General features: G+C 35.3%; 3 protein-coding genes across 4 annotated transcripts in view; all 3 read right to left on the bottom strand.

Moving 5' to 3' along the window:
- Positions 1 to 23,322, bottom strand: part of LOC125812618 (pentatricopeptide repeat-containing protein At5g61990, mitochondrial-like) — a 72,563-nt gene that overhangs the window by 2,558 nt on the left and 46,683 nt on the right. The window lies entirely within an intron of this gene.
- LOC125812636 (uncharacterized) lies at positions 2,422 to 7,107 on the bottom strand. 2 transcript variants are annotated; one of them, XM_049492127.1, is made up of 2 exons: positions 6,996 to 7,107; positions 2,422 to 2,941 (listed from the first exon to the last, which is right to left on the bottom strand). In XM_049492127.1, the coding sequence occupies exon 2, from the start codon at positions 2,937 to 2,939 to the stop codon at positions 2,583 to 2,585; it is 357 nt and encodes a 118-aa protein (XP_049348084.1). In that variant the 5' UTR covers positions 2,940 to 2,941; positions 6,996 to 7,107; the 3' UTR covers positions 2,422 to 2,582. The 2 variants fall into 2 exon arrangements, with proteins under 2 accessions (XP_049348084.1, XP_049348085.1); XM_049492128.1 differs by having other exon boundaries at positions 2,422 to 2,944; positions 6,996 to 7,077.
- Positions 18,996 to 20,610, bottom strand: LOC125812620 (pentatricopeptide repeat-containing protein At1g05600). Its single transcript, XM_049492106.1, has one exon. The coding sequence runs from the start codon at positions 20,579 to 20,581 to the stop codon at positions 19,070 to 19,072; it is 1,512 nt and encodes a 503-aa protein (XP_049348063.1). The 5' UTR covers positions 20,582 to 20,610; the 3' UTR covers positions 18,996 to 19,069.

Here is a 23,322-nt window from a genome sequence, read left to right on the forward strand (position 1 = left end):
CTGTTTTTCCCTTTTCAGCTAAAAACAGAATGCAGCAAAAGATCAACAATGGCGAATGGAGTAGGTTGGCTAGAACTAGAACTGGGAAGAAGAAGTCAAATGTTATTGAACCCTAGAATTGCAATTTCGAATCGGTTAAAAGTTTGGGTTTCTATATGTTGTTTTTTATTTTTTGGTTGTATGTTTGGATAAAAATCCATTCAATTGAAAAATCCAACTAAATCATTAAATAAATAGATTTTATTTGGGTTTGAATTTGGTTTGATTTTAGATTTTTAGAAACGGATAGTATTTGGTTTGATTTTGATTTTGTTAAAGAAAATTGAAGAAATAATCGAACCGAATCGATAAATCATATATTTATATTTTATTATTATACATGCATAATATATTGTTTTTAAAAACAACTTTAAATATCTTATATATAGTTTTAACAATTTTTATTTATAATTTATTTATGGAAAAAGGATAAATATACCCTGAACTATCATAAATGGTATGCAAATTCCCTCTGTTATACTTTTGGGACATTGGTGCCCCTGCCGTTCAAAAGCTAGAGCATGTATGCCCTTTACTCTAATGGAAGACTAAATAGGGACACGTGACACAATCTTATCCGTCGATCTGATATTTAATAAATGTCAAGTCGGTGGATAAGACTGTGACACGTGTATGTCCATTAGAATAAAGAGTATATATGCTCTAGTTTATGGACGGCAGGGGCATCAATGTCCCAAAAGTATGATGGAGGGTATTACGATAGTTTGGGGGTATATTTGTCCTTTTTCCCTTTATTTATTAAAGCAAAAACATCCAAGACGAGAGCATTTATCTTATTGATTCTATATATATAAGTGTCTATCGCAATTCTTGGTGGACTAGAAATGTCACGATCTCTTTCTTCTAGGTCAAAATGGAGAATTTAGAAGGTTTACTCACACTAAATTTAGTGCTCTAAAGTTTTGTTAGTCATTTTAATTATTTTTCGTTTTGAATGAATTGTCGTCTTTTTCCCCTCTTTTGAATGAAGCACTTTTTGAATTTTTGTGTATGGTTAATAACCGAATAACCGAACTAACCATTAACAACCAAACCGATAAATGTATATTGTATTTGGTTTGGTTTGGTTTGGTTTTGATAATTTAAAAATCGATTAAATTAATTTGGTTTTGATTTTTAGTTTTTATCAATAGCAGACCCGTGAATACCCTTAGTTGCAAAGATATTACTCCCTCTGTCCTGATTTCTGAACTATTGACAGCCTTACAAACAACCCTTTACTTGACTAACTGAATTTCAATACACCTCCGATCTTGCAATATGAGTGAAATACACCCCTAAATCATCATCAAGTTTAGGAATGTTTTGAACACTTCTTAGTTCTCTCGACTTATTATTAAGAGTTTCGTGCTCTTACAAGAGTTTGAGTCACTTGTTATGTCATGTGGCAGATCGAGGGTGTATGGGGATGTATCTAAGTTTAGAGGGGTGTTTTTAAAGTTGTAAATAGTTCGAGGACGAAACTAATAATTTGCATTAAATTCAGGAGTGTTTTCAATACTTCTTTAAAAAATTATGATAGCCTTTTACATTTTATAATTTTAATTAAATGTGTATAGTTCTTCTTTAAATCTTGTAATTTTAAAATCGCCACGTAAAATAGTGAAACTGGAAATTTTACCATATATATACAGACTAAAAAAACAAAAAAAAACAGGAAGTAAGACAGGGAGAAATGGAGTAGTAATATCAATATCATATCAAATGAACATGAAAAATTGGCAAGGTTTTATTTCTCTATTCAGTTTCAGTACATGTGATTTGATAATTTTGATGTCACGCCTTTAAAATTGTATCATGCTAATCAAATTTGGAAGAAATAATGAATTAACATTTCTCTTAAGTCCTGCATTTTTATTAATTTCATACTTGCATTATTTCTAATTTACGTTATCTCTAAACTTTATCTTTCAAGTGTTTTTTCTTCTTCCTTTTTTGTCTGGTACCCATTAACCCAACCAAATCTGAATTCACACCAAAAAACCTCGCACTAGGGGTAACACTCTTATCCCTTGACAAAACCGACTCCGTACCCAAATGTTAAACGCTCTTAAACTGTTACATTTTACTAATTTCATACTTAAACTACACCTAATTTACATTACTCATTGAACTATACTTTCGAGGTGCCAAACCCACCCTTGCTCATTGTATGCTATGCAAAGTACATTTAAGCGCCCAAAAAGCTTTTAAAAATGTCCAAGAGCATAACACGTTTTTATTTAATGCTCCAGGAGTACAAGTAATCAAATTCAGATTTTTGAAGCTTTTAAATGAACTTTCTACCCAATGATGAATAGGATTCACAAGTATCAGGCAACTCTTGTTATGAAAAATACGTCGCGTGTCGGGGGGGGAGGATGCTATGAACCTTGTTCTTGGTATAGAAGCTTCAAAACACAGGGAATGTCAGAAGTGACATCTTATACATTGCAAATTGCAAGAACTGAGGCAAGCAAATTGTCCAAGTAGAGCTAATAAAACATATAAATCCTTTGCCTGGGAGATAAAAGGGAATCCAATCAAACCAATTCTATGCCTGCTTCTCGGACTGAATCGATTACTGCTTTGACCTTTCCATGGTATCTTTGTTCTTTCTTAAAGAAAACAGATATGGCAGGAACTCCTTTAGCCTGCAACCGCTCTCCCAACAACTTACCTATTTTTGCTGCAGCAGCAACGTCTCTAGTATTTTCTTTTGATTCTACCATGGCAAGCCTTAAGCCTTTCTCTTGTGAGCTTGCAGAAGCAGCCACTGTTGCTGTTGGTGTGTGAACTACTTGAGCATTTACATACTTGTTTGTGAAGTGCATCCTCAGCACGTAAGGTTTGAGATACTTCAGCACTCTGTCTGGTCTAACTGGTGGAGGAATCACCATTTCTGCTAGAGGAAATAAAGATATATCAAAAGAAGTATCATCGAGGAGGTTAACTGAAATATGAAAATATCTCTTAAGATAAAGCTCTCAACATTCAGGAAGTACTTCTCATCTTCGAGAAATGCAGTTTTGATTCTCACCCTGGAGCTAATTAGTATTACTTGTAACAGATAGCTAAAGTTGAGTACAAAGCAACCTTCTATATGATGGCTTTATAGAGCTAAGTGACAAATCAAGTAACAACAAAAACAAAAGGAGTTGAGCAAAGATCTACAACTTGACAGATCATTTAAGGTGACTCGCTTTTATCCTTTACTTTCATTGACCAAGGGGAATTCGTTTTAGCCAGACTCCTGAGAGCTTCATTTAACAATCAAACCAAATCCCCAGTAGGGGTACAGACAATGAACCAGTATCATCAAGGAAATTACGGACAAGCAAGAACCCCTAAAGTTTAGAGCACGATTAATAAGGATTTGATCATTTTCAGACACAATAGTCGGTCAATTTACAAATCTACTCTTAGGTAGTATCATTTTCTCCAAAATTTTGTTGCTCCTATTAAAAAAAAAATCATATACCATCGGTGTCTAGGCCCACTTGTGCGCACCTCGACTAATCCCAACATGGTACCTGCTACCTCCCACCAACACAAGTATCGGATAACTCTGTCTATCAAAGCTTGGATAGATCTACGGAATTCACCAAGTGTTTTTGCCTCTGGTAGAATTTAACTTGAAACCTCATGCCTCTCAAACTCACTTTATAGACCACTAGGCCACACTCATGGGTGCAAGCTTCTCTTAAACATATTTGAAAAATAATGTCTCATTTCAGATCAAGAGAGGTAATGTCCCATTTATTACCTTTTACAATTATGTGGACAACATCATAGGAGAAGATGGGGCTGAGATTACGGCAAATGTGGGTAGAAAACAACATGAAGGGCGCATGTAAGGTTGTCTGGCAAGGTACAGAGTGGGATGAGCAGATTTAGAATTTCATGAAGACGGGTGCAAAATTATTTAATTTTTAAAATTTTGGTATTTTTATACATATATATTTTATTTTATTTTTTATAACAAGGGAAACCCGCAGCCGCTACCCTTTGGTGCGCACAGGGTAAAACTCACGCTCCTATGCAATAGCTTGCAAACCACATAGGAGAGGTAACCCGCACTAGGCAAGCCCGGCGCAACGAGCTCGACACAGAAGGAAATTTTTTATACATACATATATATATATATATACTTTTATTTTATTTTTGATAACAAGGGAAACCCGCAGCTGCTACCCTTTGGTGCGCACAGGGTAAAACCCACGCTCCTATGCAATAGCTCGCAAACCACATAGGAGAGGTAACCCGCACTAGGCAAGCCCGGCGCAACGAGCTCGACACAAAAGGAAAATTTTTATACATATATATATATATATATATATATATTCCATGTCAAAATTGTGGATGAGTTAAACCTATTGACTGTATACTACATTTTCCAGTGCTTTAGTTTTAATATAGGCATTTAGTTTAACTATATACAAATTTAACAATGACAAAAGAAGAAAAGGAATTTCAATGTGTCAGACTTCAGAATTTTGAAAGATAAACCAAACAAAGAAAGAAAGAGAATAGGAAAGTACTTCATTAAAATGCAAGAAGGGACACCAGATATACCCATCCCTATGAATGGGCCCAATTCTAGAAAAGAGAAAAGGAAAAAGTCAAGATAACCGTGAGATTTGAACCTCAACCTCACATATAGACGTATCCTCAATAACCATTGACACCAAATGAATCTTTGAGCTAGGGTGTACACATAAGTCATAACTCATAACTATTTTAGTACTTTTGAGAAGATATAACATTACTAGACATGGTCTACTGTGGGGAGCATGAGTGCACGTGAGCCTGTGCCCCTCCACATAGATCCGCCTCTGATCACAACCGGCAAACAGGATCAGGTCAATGCTTGCATAATGGGGAAAGTTGTTACTCTTTGACTCTTCTTTTTGTTCTACATATTCTATGAAATAACCAAAAACAATTTTGACAATCTAGCTCGTTAGGGATGGGATTCGTTAGATTAAGACCGATAATGTCGTATACTATGAATGGGAAAAAGAAATTACCAATAGAAACTCATTATCATTATTTTTGTTTCTTGATTGTCAGAAAACTCATCATTTTTTTTGAAAACTCATCATTTTTATGATCTTATATTTTTGTTTCTTGGTTGTTAGAGAACTCATCATATTTATGATCTTCAGGAATCTTTTAAAGTGGGTTAAAACCTCATTTCGTATAATATAAATAAGATTGTAAATCTAAAAGGATTGCCGCATAGATACTACAATTTATGAAAAAAAGGATCTGGCCTTTCACTGCCAATTCTATTCATTTTCAATTTGGGATGATGAGCCCAACCCTGTTGGACATAGCTCTCTTAACCAGTTTTGAACTTGATTAGATAGACCGAAAACTAGAAACATATTCTTCGAAGGAAAGAGGAGATCCTTGCATCATCTGAAACATGTGTCTCTATCTTTTGTCTCTTTGAAGCAATTTAAAAGCCATAACTGACTTGGACAGCATGATTAACTTCATTATCTTCTAACTAACTATTGCGATTTTGCTTACCAGCAACAGGGTGTTAACTATTAACTAATGAACCTTACTTTTCTCAACCAACAAATAAAAATTGGCACCCTATTCCTCCTTTAAGTATCTTAGCTCTTTAACTAAGAAATGAGAATACCAAGTTTGGACAATTAACTCTGGGATCTCATTTTTGCTCATAAAAGGTGGGTAAGCCTTTAAGGCTATGAAAACCAATTGCTGTTAATTTTACAGTTTTTTTTCCCTTTGTTGTTAATTCTAAATTTATTTATTTAGATGTTAAGATTAATATGTTCCTCCAGATGTCAGTTTGAAATCAGTGGATTCCAAAAAATAAAATCAAGCAGGTTAAGCTGCAGTTATCATTTCTCTTCTACTTACTCGTCATAATGACATGACTCTTCAATATTCTAATATCGTTCCAGTTAACTACTCAATACACTCCACCTTTGCACTTTTGTCATCTGCAACAATATGCTTGTGCAACAGTAGCTACTCTCTCAGTGGACTCAGCACAAAATGCTATTGTATCGTCTTAGAAAGTACTGCAAGCATTATCCTAAGAAACCTAGAAAACGACAAAATGAAGGGGAGAGGGAAGAAAATGCTCGACTTTTCTCCAATTGATTCCTGAAGAATTTAAGATTTTTGAATGCATAGATGAGAACCACTATATGCTTCAAAAGAAAAGCATATTCGATAAACCAATTCCTCTTGCGGGGGGGAAAAATGGAGTCAAGAACTAGCTCAGAGTTTCACCATCTTGTGAAATCCCGTGCTGGTTCTTAAGTCTATTTTCCAGTGCTAGAGGATTTGGTTTATCAAGTATCCCTTTCTTTCAAGGCATACAACGGTTCCCATTATAGGTGTTATGAAACCTCACTTCTTAAGAAATTCAGATCCATGGTTAGAAAAGTTCAAAATCCTAACCAGATATGCTGCTATCTTAAAATAGTCAATTATTTTATTATAGAAGTCATTTGCTTAATGTAATTATTATGTCCACGGTATAAGAATAAAAACAAACCAAACAGGCCCAGAAATTTCCACCTCCTAAAAAATATCATCTCAATGCTTCAATTTCTGACTTCCAGACAGATACTAATTTCATGCTTCCTACTAATTCTTAAAAATTCTGGCTTTTATCCGATAAATGTCACTCCATAAGCTTCCAAACCAAAATATTAATGTTTCCGAGGAGCCCAATATCAATTGAAGCAAAAACAAGTTTTAATTTTTGGGGGAAATTACAAGATTTCACACAAACAATCCATCGAACAGGTAGCAAGCACTACTCTATCACAGAATAAATTCTATATATACGCAAGAAAAAATCATTTCAAGCCAACTATCGATCACGCACACGCAAAGGAACTGGCTTGAAGAGATAAGAGAGAAAATGTCGAAACTTCGAAGAAATAAAGAGAGAAAATATATACCTTTAATAAAGAGAGAATGGAATCTCCGTCGCCGGTCACCGGTCGCCGCTAGTTGGTGGTGGTGGTGCTCAGCCTCGGTCTCTCTCACTCAGACGTGTCAACCCTCAGCCCTTCACTCTCTTGGGAAATAAAGGGATGGGCTTGGGTTAATGGATTGGGCCTTACTGCTAGCTTTTGGGCCTCTAGTTCATAAGGGACCTAAAATCGGAAATTAAATCGAATATCGAAGTTCTTTTCTTAAAGGAGAAACTACCCAATTACACAGAAAAAAAATAATCTAATTACACAAATATTCCTACCATATTTATTAATTATCCCTATAGTATCTCACTAACTAATAATTTTATATATTTTTTGCTATCAAACACTCTGAAATAGGGAGGTGAACGAGAACACGAGGGATGCAAGTGAGATTCGTATGTGTATCTAATATATGTGTGAATCACACTAGATATATGTATCTGGTGTGATTCACATGTATTTGGGATACGCGAGCGAGACGAGAGGGAGGCGAGCGAGATCTATCCATGTATCCTTAATACATGTAAATCCACTTGAATACAATGTATCTAGAATAAATTATACCTAATTTTTAGCCTATGTATCCCGAGATGCATGTATCTCTTCATATCTTGACGCATCAAAATGTGACAAGTTACGTAATATTGCAAACTAGTGTGTATCTAAGTAATTAGCTCCTAAATTAGTGGGATTTCTACAATTACCTAATATTTCTAAGAGAAAACAACACAAATCTCACTAGTTTCGGACCAAATTATGTGCCTTCACTTTAGTTTTCTAAATTACCTTTCGTACCACATTCTCTTCACGAGATACATGCGGGTTAAATCAGGTGTAATTTGTTTCAAATACATCGTATCCATCTCCTCACCTCTCTACAGATGCATCTGAATTTCAGAATATATCTGGTATCAAAGATACATATATCTAGTATCTTTAATACAATCTAAGACGTGGTGTATCTGACTTAAAATCTGGTACAATATTATTAATAAGTGAGACAATATAATTATTTCAAACTATAGAATAATTTAAAATTTATGGTATGAATGTTTGTCTAATTAGATAGTTTTTTTTTATTTTAATTAAAAAAAAAAAAGTGAAACCGAACCAAAGAATGAACTTTTTCGGTTCCGTTCAATTCTTCATATTTATGTCCACCTCTAATCATAGGACTTCAGCAAAATTACAGGGGAATTTTATGTATTATCCCAATTAAAACATGCTCTATTCAATTCATATGCATTAGTTTTAACATATCAAAAAGAAATTCACATGCATTTATTTGATTGATGTGCAAAAATAATAAAATTACATGCCTTTTCATTTTCCTTTTTATAAATACCAAAGAGAAGATGGCCTTTAGTGGTAATAATGACTATTGTTCTTTAGAAGTTTTTATAATGTTGTCTCATCTCATCCTAATGCCATGTGAGAGGGTTTGAAGATTTTTTGTTTTTGGTTTCCCCTGCTGTCCGGTACCCACATTGGATACCATCCATTGTTACATTAAGTTATTAATTATTTCTCTTTTTTCATAATCCGTCAGCAAGTTGACTTGAAAAAGTTTGAACATTCAGAAGATTCCCAAAGAAAATGATGGTGGATAGTAAAGTTTACCGAAGGTACTAAACATCTAGAAGAAAATGCGCGACTTAGAACACCATAAAGCAGAGAAAACTGTTTTAGCAGCATCAATGATATCTTATTCTTTTGCGGAAATGAGAAATATGGAGAAGCATTTACAAAGTCTCACAACACAATGGACAAAATGTTCATGATCTAGTACAAATCTAATATTCTTGTTAATATACATCCAACAAGAAAAGATAGATAGATAGATAGATTTACCCCGATTTGAAGATTCGTCTCTCTGAATTAGAACTCTGTAATGAAATCATGTAGTTGATCTAATACTGAGAAAATAACCCCAACAAAGCTAAGTGTGAGTAAATATATTCACTGCTTCTTCTCTTCTTTTTATTTTGGTTTTCCATCCAGTGTCTAGTACCCACATTGGAACCCGACTAATCTGGATTTGCATTGGGTAGGGCTCCATTTGGGGGGAAGCGCTCCCTACCAAAAATTTTGTCATACCACTGCATCACATCCTTTGGTGGTGTCACTGCTTCTTCTCTTCTACATTCTTTGGCTGAAAATTTGAAAATATATAAAGTTACAATAACGATATAAATCATTACAAATAACAAATTTTCAAATAGACAAATTCATTGTTAGTAACAATCAGCTAACAAAAAAGGTTCAGCCTCTTTTCTTGATTTTTCAGAACCTTTGTTTGTCTCTCTTGATGAATAGGTAAGAGTCTATACTTAACAAGGTTTTTACGACTGAATAATTTCAAATTTTTAGGGAGCAGACATAACATGTGCTAGACATAATTTTCTTTGAAAGCTCGATCACTTTCTTAAAATGAAAAGGGCTAGAGAGAGTTTTATGACTCATATCTCTGTAAAAAGAACTACATGTAATTTTAAATGTCCAAATCTCTTTCATATTCAGAACAAAGCAGAGTCTTGGGACAAGCAGAACGGGAGGGGGGAGGGGGCGAACCCCAAAGTAGCCCATAACAACAATGAAAACCGGTGTACAAATGGTCCGGAGACAACACAACCAAAATTTTAAAAATACAGAAAAACAGGCTAGTAGTGTTTAAGGCATGTTCAAGACCTAAAAGAATTGATTTGACTCAGTTAAATTTGATGTCTGTGCTTCATAAGTTTCAACATCTAAATGCGTAGGTATTTTCCTAATGAACATTTCCTATTTGTTTTTCCTCAGGTGAGTTAGCCTTTTCTTCTTCTTATTTTGAAGAAGACCTCAGATAGCTAAGCCTAATCAACCACTTTATGGACATAAAACATAGATTTATTCTTTAGACTCAAATCAAGCTTTATAAGAACTCCTCAAGTAAAGGTGAGTAATAATTCATAAAGCTTAGAACCCCGTCCTCACCCCACCATTCATATCTTGTCTGGATGTCCCAGCTAACATACTTTTAGCATCACACTTCACCCATGCGTTCATGTCTTGCTCATTATTTGACACTCCCCATCAAGCATTTAGCTGTTTTGATCGGAGCTTCTAGGGTTACTCTCCTTCCTAGACTAGTAACTAGCAACTCATCTCGAAGCATCCCAACAATATTAACTCTTTTGGTGGCAACAAAATCAGTACAACTAACAAGAAACAAATTCTTGCTCTTATCAAATGATTGGGTTAAAAACTGACAACAACAACATATGCAATGTAATTCCACAAGTGGGGTATGGGAAGGGTAGAGTGTACGCAGACCTTACGCTACCTTGGGAGGTAGAGACATTGTTCCTGACAGACCCCCAGCTCAAGGTAAAGCATATCAAATAAGATCGAAAAAGAAATAGCTGAAGTGGGGGATCATGGCAAAATACTATAGGAAGCATGACAAGACATTTTTAAAAAAGAAACTAACTACACCATAAAAATCGAAGTAGAAGAGAGAGTAGATAGTAACAGAAAACGACGGACAAGAAACTATGGGATAACTACTAAGACTACTAGTATGGAAGGGTAAACGAGACAAAGCTCTATTACCTACGAACCTTTTGCCCTAATTTGTGTCTTCCACAACCTCCTATCTAAGATCATGCCATGTCCAGTGGTTTGGATGGCGAAAGGCAATAAAAGGCGACAAGGGTCTGCCTCGCCACAAGGCGAGGCGAGTGGCAAGGCGCTTGACTTTATGAAGTGCAACCCAATTAATACCAAAAAATTAAAATATTTAATTGCATATATAAATAATCAAAATCTCAATGGCAATAACATATTATCAAATATTTCACTTCAAAAACTGAAAATAGATAAAAAGTCTAGAACTTGAATGAGAAAAAAAAAGAACAGAAGTCAAAACAGTGAGAAAAAAAAACAGAGGTAGAAATGACTCTGAAGTCTGAAGAAGAAGAAAGAAGAAGAAAGAAAAAGAAACAGAGAAAGAAGAAATTTGAAGAAGAAAATAAGAATACATATTGGTTGGACTTTGGGGTCGCCGGAAAAGTTTGGTTGGTCACCCGTGGAGTCTAGTCGAAAACCCTAAAATTACCTCTTAACTTTTAAAACCATAAATTAGTCGCCTTTTTAAAGAAAATCACCTTTCTCGCCATGGTGTCGCCTTTTGAAGATCACCTCGCCACAAAGTTAAAAAGGCGATGAAGGGTCGTCTCGCCCCTCGCAATTGGCGATAAGGCGATCGCCTTTCACAACACTGGTCATGTCTAATCACCTCTCCCCAATACCTCTTCAGCCTACCTCTCCCTCTTTTGAAATCATTCATAGCCAACCTCTGCACTAGGGCATCCATGCATATGCCCGAACCATCTCAGCCTCGCTTTCTGCTTCTTGTCCTCCACCGAGACCACTCCAACTTTGTCTTAGATATCTTCATTTCTAATCTATCTCTCCTAGTATGCACATACATCCACCACAACATCCTAATTTCCGCAACTTTCATTTCCTAAACGTGAGAGTTCTTAATTGGCCAACACTCCACCCAAATTCTCTTATCCATTATTTACATAATTTTTCTAAGGGTTTAGTTTTAATCTACAAACCTCCTCGATACCCTACAGTACAGACATAAACCCCTCTTTTGCAGCACTTTTAGTCACAACTCTAGGCATCAACTAGATTCCATTGATCTTGTTGGACTAACCAATTAACATGATTTTAGATCCATCTAGGTAATGACTTGGGAAAATATATGCACCACCATTATTAGGGCGAAAATATAAACATATGCCTTTCCTCATATGTCTAACAAAGATGAATACCTTGGTTGCATCTCCTTAAGCTACATTTTTTAATGATTATATTGTTGATTACTTCCCACATGATAAACATACTTTCAGCTCTCTGAGAACTGCTGTCTCACACATCATTTAAAATAAAAAAGAATACACATAAACAAACACAAACACAGAGATAGACATAGGGTCACACACATTGGCATGGATTAGAGCTGGGAAATAAAATGTTACGTGAAAGCAAACTTTTAACATCAAAGAGAACTTGAAGTGTTATAAAGATATCAAACTGTTATTCTTGTTTTAATATTTATTATGCCACAGATACAACTTCCGTCAAGGACTTATGCTAGGATCATCAACATCTAAGGATGATTTCAGGTATTTTACTCTTAGTTTTCTGGTATTTTAACAGGCATAAAAGAGATAAATGACGATGAAGATGATATTTGTAAACCTCCATCGACCTAGGGGCCCACTTCACGTGCATGCTTGTGCAATTTCACAAAAATGTGAATATCTCTCTATACTTAAGTCATATGGATAAATGATTTAGCACGTTAGAAACTAGTCTCATAGAACTTTGATTTGGTGGATCTCCCCCTGACCAAATTGTGTGAGAATCCTATAACCCCTCTTCCCCGAACTTAATTATCCGTATTATTTAAAGCCCTGAATTATTTTGGTCTAGTTTTTGTTGAATTGTTGTTATCAGTGCATTTTTTGGTGGATTTTTGGTCTAGTTTTAGTTGTGTTTCGGTGCATTTTTATTTATGTTTTGCAATTTTGATCCAATGGCATGAAAAAGAACAACTTGCAAGTTTTATACACCAAATAAATGAAGGAAACATGTGCAAAATACCAACTTTACAAGTATGACAACTTCATAAATGAGGAAAAACCTATGCAAAATATCAAGAATAATTTTATATATATCAAAACGAGTGATGCAGCTTCATAGATATAAAATCAATACAAAGAAAGTACTTAACTATGCAATAACATCATTTTATTAGACACGATTAAACACAAAAATCAGTGCAATCTTGATGATTAAGTTCAGGGAGTAATAGGATGTAATACCCCACAACTTAAAATATATTTGCGACTAGTACCGATGCATCGGTGTGATATTGGGAGAATATTGTTGCAAATGTTTAAGAATACCAAGTAACCCTAATCATTTGAAGTGTTAAACCAAAGTTATAGGCCAAAGAAATCATTAAAGAAAAGGATCAAGTTTAAAGGTGAATATTTCAAATGATCTCATTTATCATCTGACTTTGAACGAGCATATCTCGGAATATATAAGGAGTTAGAGGGCCTACAACCTATCAAATGGAAGGTATTTGAGTCTGGTTTCTAGCAAAAATCGCTTGTGAATACGACTTTGGAGTAAAAAGTTGTGTGCATTCTACGACAGACATGTGCACTGCCCAATCACTGCGGGACATGTGGCACTTTAGGAAATGTCAGCCAAACTTGTTGTTTTTATATTTGACCTAGTAGGCGTTTGGCCATGCGATACCATATCACGATATGGTATCGTGAGATGGAATCAGCGTTTGGACATGCGATTTAACGCTGATTCCATCTCATGATTCCATATCATGAGAGGTGATACCATGTTCTCCAAAAACCATGATATGGAATTATATGGTGATTCCATATCATGATTTGAGATATTTTAATACAATAATTGATCCATGAGTTTATATTTTGTTAAAATAACCCCACATTTATATCTACTAACCATTTGTTTCATATGTAAATAAAATTTATAATTACATCATTACTTTTTAAAATTTATTATTCTCACCGAAACATTTTGTCAGCTTGTTAGTTTTATCAAACAAAATAACTTGTTGCCAATTGAGCATCGGACCACGCGGGTTCAAATTGAGGAGGCTTTGGGTATTTTTCTAACCATCATCGCACGAAATGATAGTCAACGCTCGGCAACATTCACTTGAAATAATTAACCGGCATGTTAAAATAGTTGTCGAGGCAATTAGCAAGGTGGCACCAACATTTATACAACCAAAAAATATGACTGGTGTACATTCCAAAATTCGACATAATACTCGATTTTGGCCTTGGTTTAAGGTAAAATTTCAATCACATTAATAAATTTATTTTATGGCCTTAATAAGTGCACATTTATATTTTATGTGTAAGTTATTAGTATTTAGTTACATATTTCCTATCAACTATGTTTAAAGAGATAATATTTATTTTATGACTTTGCATTGTCTTAGAAGCACTAGTTTTATTACTCTTACAAACATTATTTTTATGAAGTGCATTCTATAATGCTTCCAATTTATTTTATGTTCACTAAACTAATATTGATGTATTTTTTATTTGGTAGGATTGAGTTGGTGCGATTGATGGAACATATATAGAAGGGGAGGTTCCTAAAGCGGTGCAACAAGCATATCGTAATCGCAAAGGAAAAACATCACAAAATGTCTTATGTGCTTGTGATTTTGATATGCGATTTACCTTTGTTGCTGCTGGTTGGGAAGGTACTGCACATGATAGTAAAGTACTTGAGATTGCACTTGTTGAACCAACGTCACAATTTCCATTTCCGCCACATGGTAACTTTAAATTACATCCTTAGAATAAATATTATTTATTTACACAAAGCTGTCTCATTTACGTCACATATGCTTTTAGTAATTTTTTATAAAATATTTTTGGCAGATAAATATTATGTTGTTGATGCTGGTTTCCAAAACACAAAAGGATTTTAGCTCCATACAAAGGACTACGCTATCATTTGCAAGATTACAGAGGAAGTGAAAGAGAGCCTCAAAATGCCAAAGAACTATTTATTATAGGCATTCATCTCTGCGCAATGTGATTGAATGAACTTTTGTAATAATTACTTAAGTGGAGAACAAATAACTTTGTAATAATTTATTATGCGATTTTATAATTTTTTGTTTATTTGATAAGATTGAATAAACAATTGGGCTATTTTAATAGTTTTACAACTTATGGGATTTTTATGTTTATGAGAAAATATACAACACAAAAATTTCATATCGCATGTCCAAACAAACTTCAATTTCATCTCATGATTCCATATCATGATACCATATCGCATGGCCAAACGGGCCCTTAGGGATTTCATTTCCCATCTACTCTAGAACATATTTGGACTGTTTTCAAGTGTTTTCTTCATGTTTTGATCATCTACAATCCTCCCAAGCTTACGGTAAGTTAAGTGCCTTCCACTCCAAAGATCATACATATATACTTATCTAAGTATTTTCTTGAAGGAAAAGGTGTTGTTCTCGAAAAATACAAAGTGTAGGGATTGGTTTTAATTGTCATAGAGGTATGGTTCATCTTCTATCTCCATGAATATAGTTGTAAAGATGTTTTAAGTATAATTTACAGGTACGACTCATGGGACGGTGATAGGAAGTCATGAGTCCATGTTTTACCCATTGTAAGTGATGTACTTGGAGAGGAGGGAGTTTGTAGAAGACTGTTGGTTGTTGTATTGACTAAAAGAGGGGTGGATGGTACTGTATTGGGGAAGTAAGTTTGTTACGATGAAATGGAAGGTTAGGTGGAGAAAACATGATTTTTTATAGTTCTTGAAAGCTTGTCGCTCGCCAAGTGTTCGATGAAATACCTCAATTGCTCACGTATATGGTGTAGTTGTTTATATGATCTCCTATAGTCATTGATTGTAAGAGTTATCTTCCAACTTAATCTATGAACTTATTAGAGAATTTGACGCCTTTTAATAAAGAACTCACGGGGTGGTGTTCGGAAGCCACAAGTTCAAGTTTATATGTAAGTTTTGGATGATTAAGGGGCTGATTCTTTATGGATTAAGGATTAAGGATTAAGGAGTAATATTGACCTCATAGGTAAGTCATGAGCCCACTAAGACAGTAGAGAAAGAGAAGGGTGTGGCGATAGACCATTTATCTATCGTAGTTGTTGAGCTTGTCGCTTGTGAACTATTATTATGTTTTCGGCCTTGTTGTGTTTCTTGGTTATCCTTTTATACTACCCTATATGATGTTATGTTATAGATAAAGTTGTCAACAAAGGAATTTGACAACACGGCGTAAGATAGGATGACCCTAAGTAAGGTATGTAAAGCTAAAACCTCTTTCGACATTAAGGCAAGACTTGAAGTCGCATGTTCGCCATTAAGGCACGTTGATTCATTTGAGCATTCTTACATGTCTATTTGTTATTCAGTCTGCTTTACATACTAGCACATGTTTTATATGTACTGATATCCCTATTTTGGGGGAGCTACATTTCTACCAATGCAAGCTCCACCTATACCTAGATCTAGCAGATATCTAGAGCCTATATTTTGTTAGGAATATACATTGGTTAAAATAGGTATGTGGGGCCCTATCCCAACAAGTTGTCAGATACTCAGAAACAAACTCTTTAGAGGTTTCTTAGGCTTATTTTTGTTTCAGTTGTAAAGTAGCCCAATGGGCCCTTTTGTTGTTATCTATGTTTCAGTATGTGTCTTGGTATATGTTCCGATGCTTATGAGTCTATAGCATTAGCATGATTTTAGTACATATAATTCAGGTGCTCGTATACATCCTCAATGTCCGTCCATCCCTCTCTATCCATCCCTTTTTAGTACAATAGAGATTTATATATACAAGGTATTTCATTTTCTTCAATTTCACATTAGTATTTGTTCTGATTATAAAAATCATTGAATCCAGAATTTCACCCTCGAATTCGGTCAAAGTATCCAAAACTAGTTGACCAGATCAAGTACGGATCCCACACCCACGTCGTGTTGCACAAGTGTGGCACCAAAAGTGAAGAACCCGAGCAACTTAGTTTTTATGCCTTTTCTGAAAAAACTTGGGAAACATAATTCATTGATTAGATAGTGCATTTATTTCGTTTTAAGATATTAAAAGGCTAAATCATTTTTTATTGTTGACACTAATTAATAAACTAATTATAAAACCTCTACACAACTTTTAAATCTAGAGGGAACCACATTAAATGAGAGATCATCATAATCAGATTTTGTTTCCCAATTCCAATGAATTCACGGTTAAAGACAAAAAAACATAGCAATATATTACTACTGGTGTTACATACCTTTGCCCCATTTCTCAACTTCATTGTTAATTGTTGTTCGCGATATCTACAAAGTACTGTTCACAGTTAGTTTGTCCTACAGAAGAGAAGTCCAACTCTAGTAAAAGGACTCAAGATTTAAGCTCTACCTTGAGGAAGATCCTTTTCAAGTTTGAATTTGTTCATTTGGAATCCGGGTTCAAGTTAGCTTGTCATTGCAATTGATGTTCGATCCCGAAGAGAAGGAAAAGATCTTTGGAAAGTGGGTTCTTATGATCTGTTTGTATCTTTGTTTTGAAATCTCTACTATAGAAAAGAGGGGAAACTGAAACAGTTCTACTAAGGACATAAGGACCTAGGAAGATTTTGAAGAGAAATGCTAGAACGAACTTCAAGTTTTCCAATCAGAAATTCCTCAAGTTGTAACAAAATTTCCATATCTTCTCCAATTGCGGAAAGAAAAGAAGCAAAACTGAAATGGTACAACAGAGCACAAAAATGTCTTCAGCTCGTTTCCTTAAATACCAAGCTGTTCATAACCCAGCTGGTAAGAAATAAAGGATTGTCAAATAAGAGACTACTTTAGAGCATGAATACTAGCCATCCAAAGAAACACAAACATAAATATGATGCCTCGATAATCCTTATCAATAACATTGAAAAGATTTAGAGTATGCTAATGATTCCGAGAAACACACGGAGGACTCCTTGAAAGGCTGGTACTGAATGCGAACAATGGATTGTAAAAATGCTTCATCATGTATCCCGTGAATAAAGTAATGAAACTTGGTGAAGCTACACATGATAATATATAGGTAATCAAAAAGAAAGAAGAATATACTTGGAAGTCTCACAATCACTGCAGTTGCTAAGGTTCAAATCTTCTCATATGCAAATCATTTAGAGGTCTATGATGATAACATCAGGTGATTGAGGCGTATCGTTCATCTATCCAGCATTAACAACTGTAACACAAAAATTTCAGTAGGATCACATTATGTAGCTTGAAATCTTGTTTGCATTTTAGTCTTTACCATTTTTGTTTATCTCAATTTGCACATGTATGGACATTTTTGTTCCAATCCACTTCGCCTCCCTACATTTCTGCTCATATTTTTTTAAGTCACATGCATGCTAGTTCTTACAACTGCATAACCCGGATATGTATGTTTTCATACGGTTAAGAGTAATTCCTATTATTCATGGCACATACTACACCATCCTCTTTTTGCCTCCTATTCTCTCCTATCAACTTACTTGAAAGAGTATTTTCATGTGAATTACTGCCTAAATTCAATATTATAATTGAGTAGACTGCCTTTGATTTTTCAAGTCCCAAAAGCTGGAGAGTTTTGGATAAATATCAACCACCTTAATTCATCTACAGAAAACTAACACCCCTACCGTAGACCTATATAGCAATTCAGAGGTTGACCTAGTTTCTTTGGAATCTTCAAGCTAAAACCATAGACCAGTTCAATATCTTCTCAAGCGGTACATGCACCTGGGGTTCTTGCATCTAGATTTCAAAAATACATATTCTATCCTTCATTAACCCCATGACCAATCTCCTTCTATTAAGAAGTGTCTGAACCAAGACTTCCCCCTCAGCACTTATGTACAACGAGAATGGGTCTTTTATTGGATGGAGTTATCCATAGGATGCCCTTTTAGCAAACTTATTTTCTATTTTTCTGCTACCCTCATTGTTAGCTAATGAAATTGGTTTTCTATTGAGTTGCTTTTCCACTTACCTCAAAGAAACCTTGTAGTAAATTCTAATTTATGTCCATCCAGGAATAGAACTCGTTACATTTTACATTATAAAGTAATTCTTTCAACTTTTTAAATTCTATTTGGTTAGTTAAAAGTACATCATCTATGCTGTATATATAAGCTTAGCTAGATATTTATCCCTCTTTGGTGAATGTACACCTTGAATAAGCAACAACTTGAATCTACTAAACGAAGCACGGACAATAAGGTCAACATATCAGCATATGTTATATTACCAAATGAATCAAGGCAGATAATTAGAATTCAGAGCTAGGGAGAAGGGAAAATAGAAAAGAAAGGCTTGGAAGTGTTAAGCAAAAAAGGTTTATTACCAGAAAAGAAATAGGGGGGAATCCAGCAATACAGTTGTAGTTATAGACTATGCTAAGGTGTCTGTAGCTGCTCTAGTGTCTTCAAAGAAGCCTCATTCATACCGTTTTCACAACAGATTGCACCTAATAATGACTGCCACACATGGATATCTGGAGTCAAGGCTAGAGAGATCATGTCCTCCAAACACATAATAGCACTGTGTAAATCACCTACTTGGCAAAGACCTCGGATAAGAGAATTCAAAGTTCCAACTCTAGGCCAAAAGGAATTAATTGACATTTGCTCCATCACCTTGCTTGCTTCAACATATTTACCATCTTCACATAACCCATCTACCAAAGTTTCATAAGTTTCATAGTTTGGCACGCAACCTACTTGCCTAGACATCCTTTCCAAATACTTTATAGCACAAGTAGATTTTCTTTCATGGCATAGGCCTTTTATAACTACATTATACAATCTAATATTCGGAACACAGTTTTTTTGCACCATCTCACAATCAATGACCATAATTGCCTCATCAACCTGGCCATCCCTGAAAAGAGCAGCTACCTTTGCTTCATAAATCACCACTGATGGTTTGAAGCCTCTGTCATGCATTTCCTTGAGCACTTTGTTACCTTCATCAATCTTGCCTTCGGCGTAAAAGTCAACAGCCATTGCTCTGTAGCTATCTGAACTGGGAACTATGCCTTTTATCAAAGCTTCATTAATCAAAACTTTCATATTTTTTGTATCTGATCCATTCCGGCATTGAGTAAGATCAATCTGCTTGTAGCATCTTTTCGGAGCTTTTAGTCCTTTTCGCAATACCTTACCAAGAATTTGTATAGCCTCCTCCCCTTCTTCATTATCACACAACGCTTCCAATAAAGCTCGATAGACAACCACATCTTCACCACTTCCCTTCTGAGATATCCTCCAGAACATTGAGTACAATAGATGAGTAGCCTCATTGAGCCGCTTTTCTTCACATAAACCCCTCATCAAGATCCTATAACTCTCTTTGTTTGGATAACAGTTCTGGTAACTCATCTCTTGGAAAATATGCGATGCAAGATCAGAGCGTTTCATTCTACAAAGAGCATTCATCAACAAATTCAAGAAATGCGCCCGAGACTTCACTTCCCATCCACAAGAGTTCTCAAGGAATAACTGATAAACAGATTCTAGCTTAGATTCTTCTACCAATATCTCCAAAAGAGTATTCAAAGATCTTGTCCATTCTATACAATTGAACTCCGGAAGAGACTTAAAAAGAAAAATGGCTTCGTTTGTTAATCCAGCTTGTGCATAGCTTCTAATGGCATTCACAAATATTGAGTCATGACACTCACACGAGTCCTCTTTCATCTGATTAATTATTCTCTTCATCTCAGTTGTTCTACCTGATCTGCCTAAAATATTAATCATAGTGCCACAAACAGGACCATTGTGACGGTAAGTTGGATACTTGCATTTTACTTCGTCAAATAATTGAAGCGCTTTTAGTGGGTTCTTCTGGCTCAGTATTATTTGTGAGAGCTGCTTTGGTGTTAGAATCCTTGGCCATCTTATGCCCATAAGCACCAGCAAACTTGATGCAACTCTGAAATAATATAAAAGAGATTATTATAGTCATATATAAAGGACGACAATTTCATGTTTTGAGAATTCCACCAAGAACTGACATTATGGTGTAGTAGTAAATCCTTGAACTTAATTCATGTGACAACTTACTTCATTCATAATTCCTCATCAATCATTCTAACATCAAATGAACTGGACAGTCGTGCAGGTAATTAATTATTCAGTAAAATGGCTATGACCAATCACAGTTGCTACAAGTTCCTGCTCGAGTGAACTGACCAAGCAGTCCACAACCTTTCAAACTACCCCACATTTATTCCTATGAATCTCCCACTAACAATCGTTTACTCAGACTTCACCAACAAGCTAAGCTCATTTCCCTATCAGGCAATTTATCAAACAGTTTGTGTGCAATAAGTTCACTTTGTCTACTTTACATCTTTTTCTTTTTTTTGTTTCCCACTCGGTGTCTGTAGCCTACATTGGAGCTCCGACTAAATTTGGATCGCGCTCTGCAGGGCCCATTCGGCGGTGACGGTCCCAACAGAATTTTCTCCATACCTAGGGCTCGAACCCAAGACCTCTGATTAAGGGTGAAGCACTCCCAGCAGTGCACCACAACCCATATTGGTTTTGTCTACTTTACATCTAAGCAACAGTATTATCCTCCCAGAAATGGTGTTAATTATAGTTCGCAGCTCAACAATCACCAAAATAAGCAACAAGGAAATCAAACCCAGCCTAAAAACCTCATAATGCTTTCATGAGCTGATGAAACTATTCAATACACAAAGGATTTGGGAGGGGGACTGTGGTTAAAAGAAGGAAGAAAAGAGAGAGAGAAAAGAGGGCTTACTTGATTTCGCAGAGCAGTGGTGGGAGAAGAAAGGGATGATCGGGTGAATGTCGTGTGTTGGTTATTCCTGCTTTCTTTTGCTCCTTTCCCGTTTGTGTGTGCTACCGTATTTTTCCTGTTTGCGTAACAGCTGCGGGTTATCCGGGATTCAAAAATAAAAATAAAAATTAAACGTTTACCAAAAAAACATATATCAAACTCAAAATCAAAAACTAACTAAATATTTTAATTTCTTTAGAAAAATTTATCCCGTTAATTTAATATGATCCTTTTGTTTTTCTCTTTTTATCGCCAGAAAAATCATTTGTCCAGTATTTTACTCTTTCTAACCATTTTCAGTTACCTTTTTTTTGTAGCATACACATGAAATCAAAAAATATTTATACAATGTATGTGCAAATATTTATATTTATGTTGTTTCAATCTTATCCAAAGAAAACATAGAAAAGAGAAATAATTGATTGAAAAGGTGAGTTTTCATAAGCTTAGGAGTTTGATTATCAACTTTAGATGTATTTCTCCATCAAAATTAAGAGTATATTTTTGTTTAATGTATAATATGCACAATATATTTGGATTAAAAGTATAATTAGTCAAATATATTTGAACAAAAAGATATAATGAGAAATATTCAATATTGATGAACTTAAAGGACTAGAACTCACATATTACTCTTATAAAAATCTACTGATTCTCTTTTCTCTTTTTCTCCTCCATCTGTAGCTTTTGCTCTTCAAAGGGTACGTCCAAAACGAAACATAAATATTTTTGAGAATGAATCAATATAAATTATTACAATGGTTTTTGTATCCATTAAAAGCAGTGTTAGTGAGCATGTAGTGCCAAATTGTAATAGAGTGCAATCATTTCAAGAAAGGTTGAATTTGCCGCCAAGATGAACAGAAATCAAGATATTTGAGGTTGAATAGACTGATGTGAAATTGAAGTTGAAACTGCACCGGCTCAATCAAGAGATTCAAGAAGTTGAGAAAAAGACCATAGAATAGTTGCATTAGCAAAGAGCACTACGATGGACTTAAAGATTGAGATCACAAAAAGAAGATTGGCTATGGTTGATGAAATGATAGCCATAACTTTGAAAAAGAAAGAGGACAAAGCGCTCGAGATCAAGAAGCTGCGTGAAAAATACCATTTCCTCATTGAAGAGGTTAACGTCACTGTTCCTGAAGATATTAAGCCTGAAGTTGCTGAGAAAAAACCCAAAAAAACAATTGATGATGCGATCCTTTTCTTAAGGCGACTTAAAGAAGGGAATGGAAAGATCACCGTCCAAGTGTACTTTCGGGACTATGACTTGGGTCCCGAAGTCATTTCGTGTGCCCTTATTTATCGAACTCTTAAGGCCATAGGCACCCTACATCCCATCAAGAGATCCACTTCCAGGGTTGAACCCGAAGAAGTGCGCCTACCACCAAAACCAGAAAGGGCACACCACAGATGAATGCATGAAGTTGAGGACAGTGATTCATGACCTGATCAGTAGTGGGAAAATCAACTATATGTGGAGGGACCACACTGTCCTTGTGATCAACCAGCATGCCGCAGAGAATAGTATGATCTGACGTCACGACTTCACAGTTTTTGAGGATTTGTATCTGAGTATCTGCCTTAAGTTGGTTCAAGGTAGGGTCTTGCCCCTGCCAAGAATGGCCTTTGCCTTTGGAAGTGAAACTGCTGAAACCTGACTTTATCATGGCACTGAGGAACACAATATTGAGAAATGTCTCATATACCGTTATGATGTGGAGTCACTGATCAACAAAGGAAGAATCCAGATCAAGTACCCCCTCCACTACCGGCGAAGGTTCAGACAAAGAGAACTTGACAAATCGGAGGAAGGCATAGTTTATCTTTCTAG

The sequence above is a fragment of the Solanum verrucosum genome, unplaced genomic scaffold (assembly GCF_900185275.1).
Source record: "Solanum verrucosum unplaced genomic scaffold, falcon-dt-bn FXZP01000275.1, whole genome shotgun sequence".
NCBI classification, from domain to species: domain Eukaryota; kingdom Viridiplantae; phylum Streptophyta; class Magnoliopsida; order Solanales; family Solanaceae; genus Solanum; species Solanum verrucosum.

Bases quoted from the DNA above. Each gene is read 5' to 3' on its own strand.
- LOC125812636 (XM_049492127.1), bottom strand. From the start codon at position 2,939: ATGGTGATTCCTCCACCAGTTAGACCAGACAGAGTGCTGAAGTATCTC.
- LOC125812620 (XM_049492106.1), bottom strand. From the start codon at position 20,581: ATGGGCATAAGATGGCCAAGGATTCTAACACCAAAGCAGCTCTCACAA.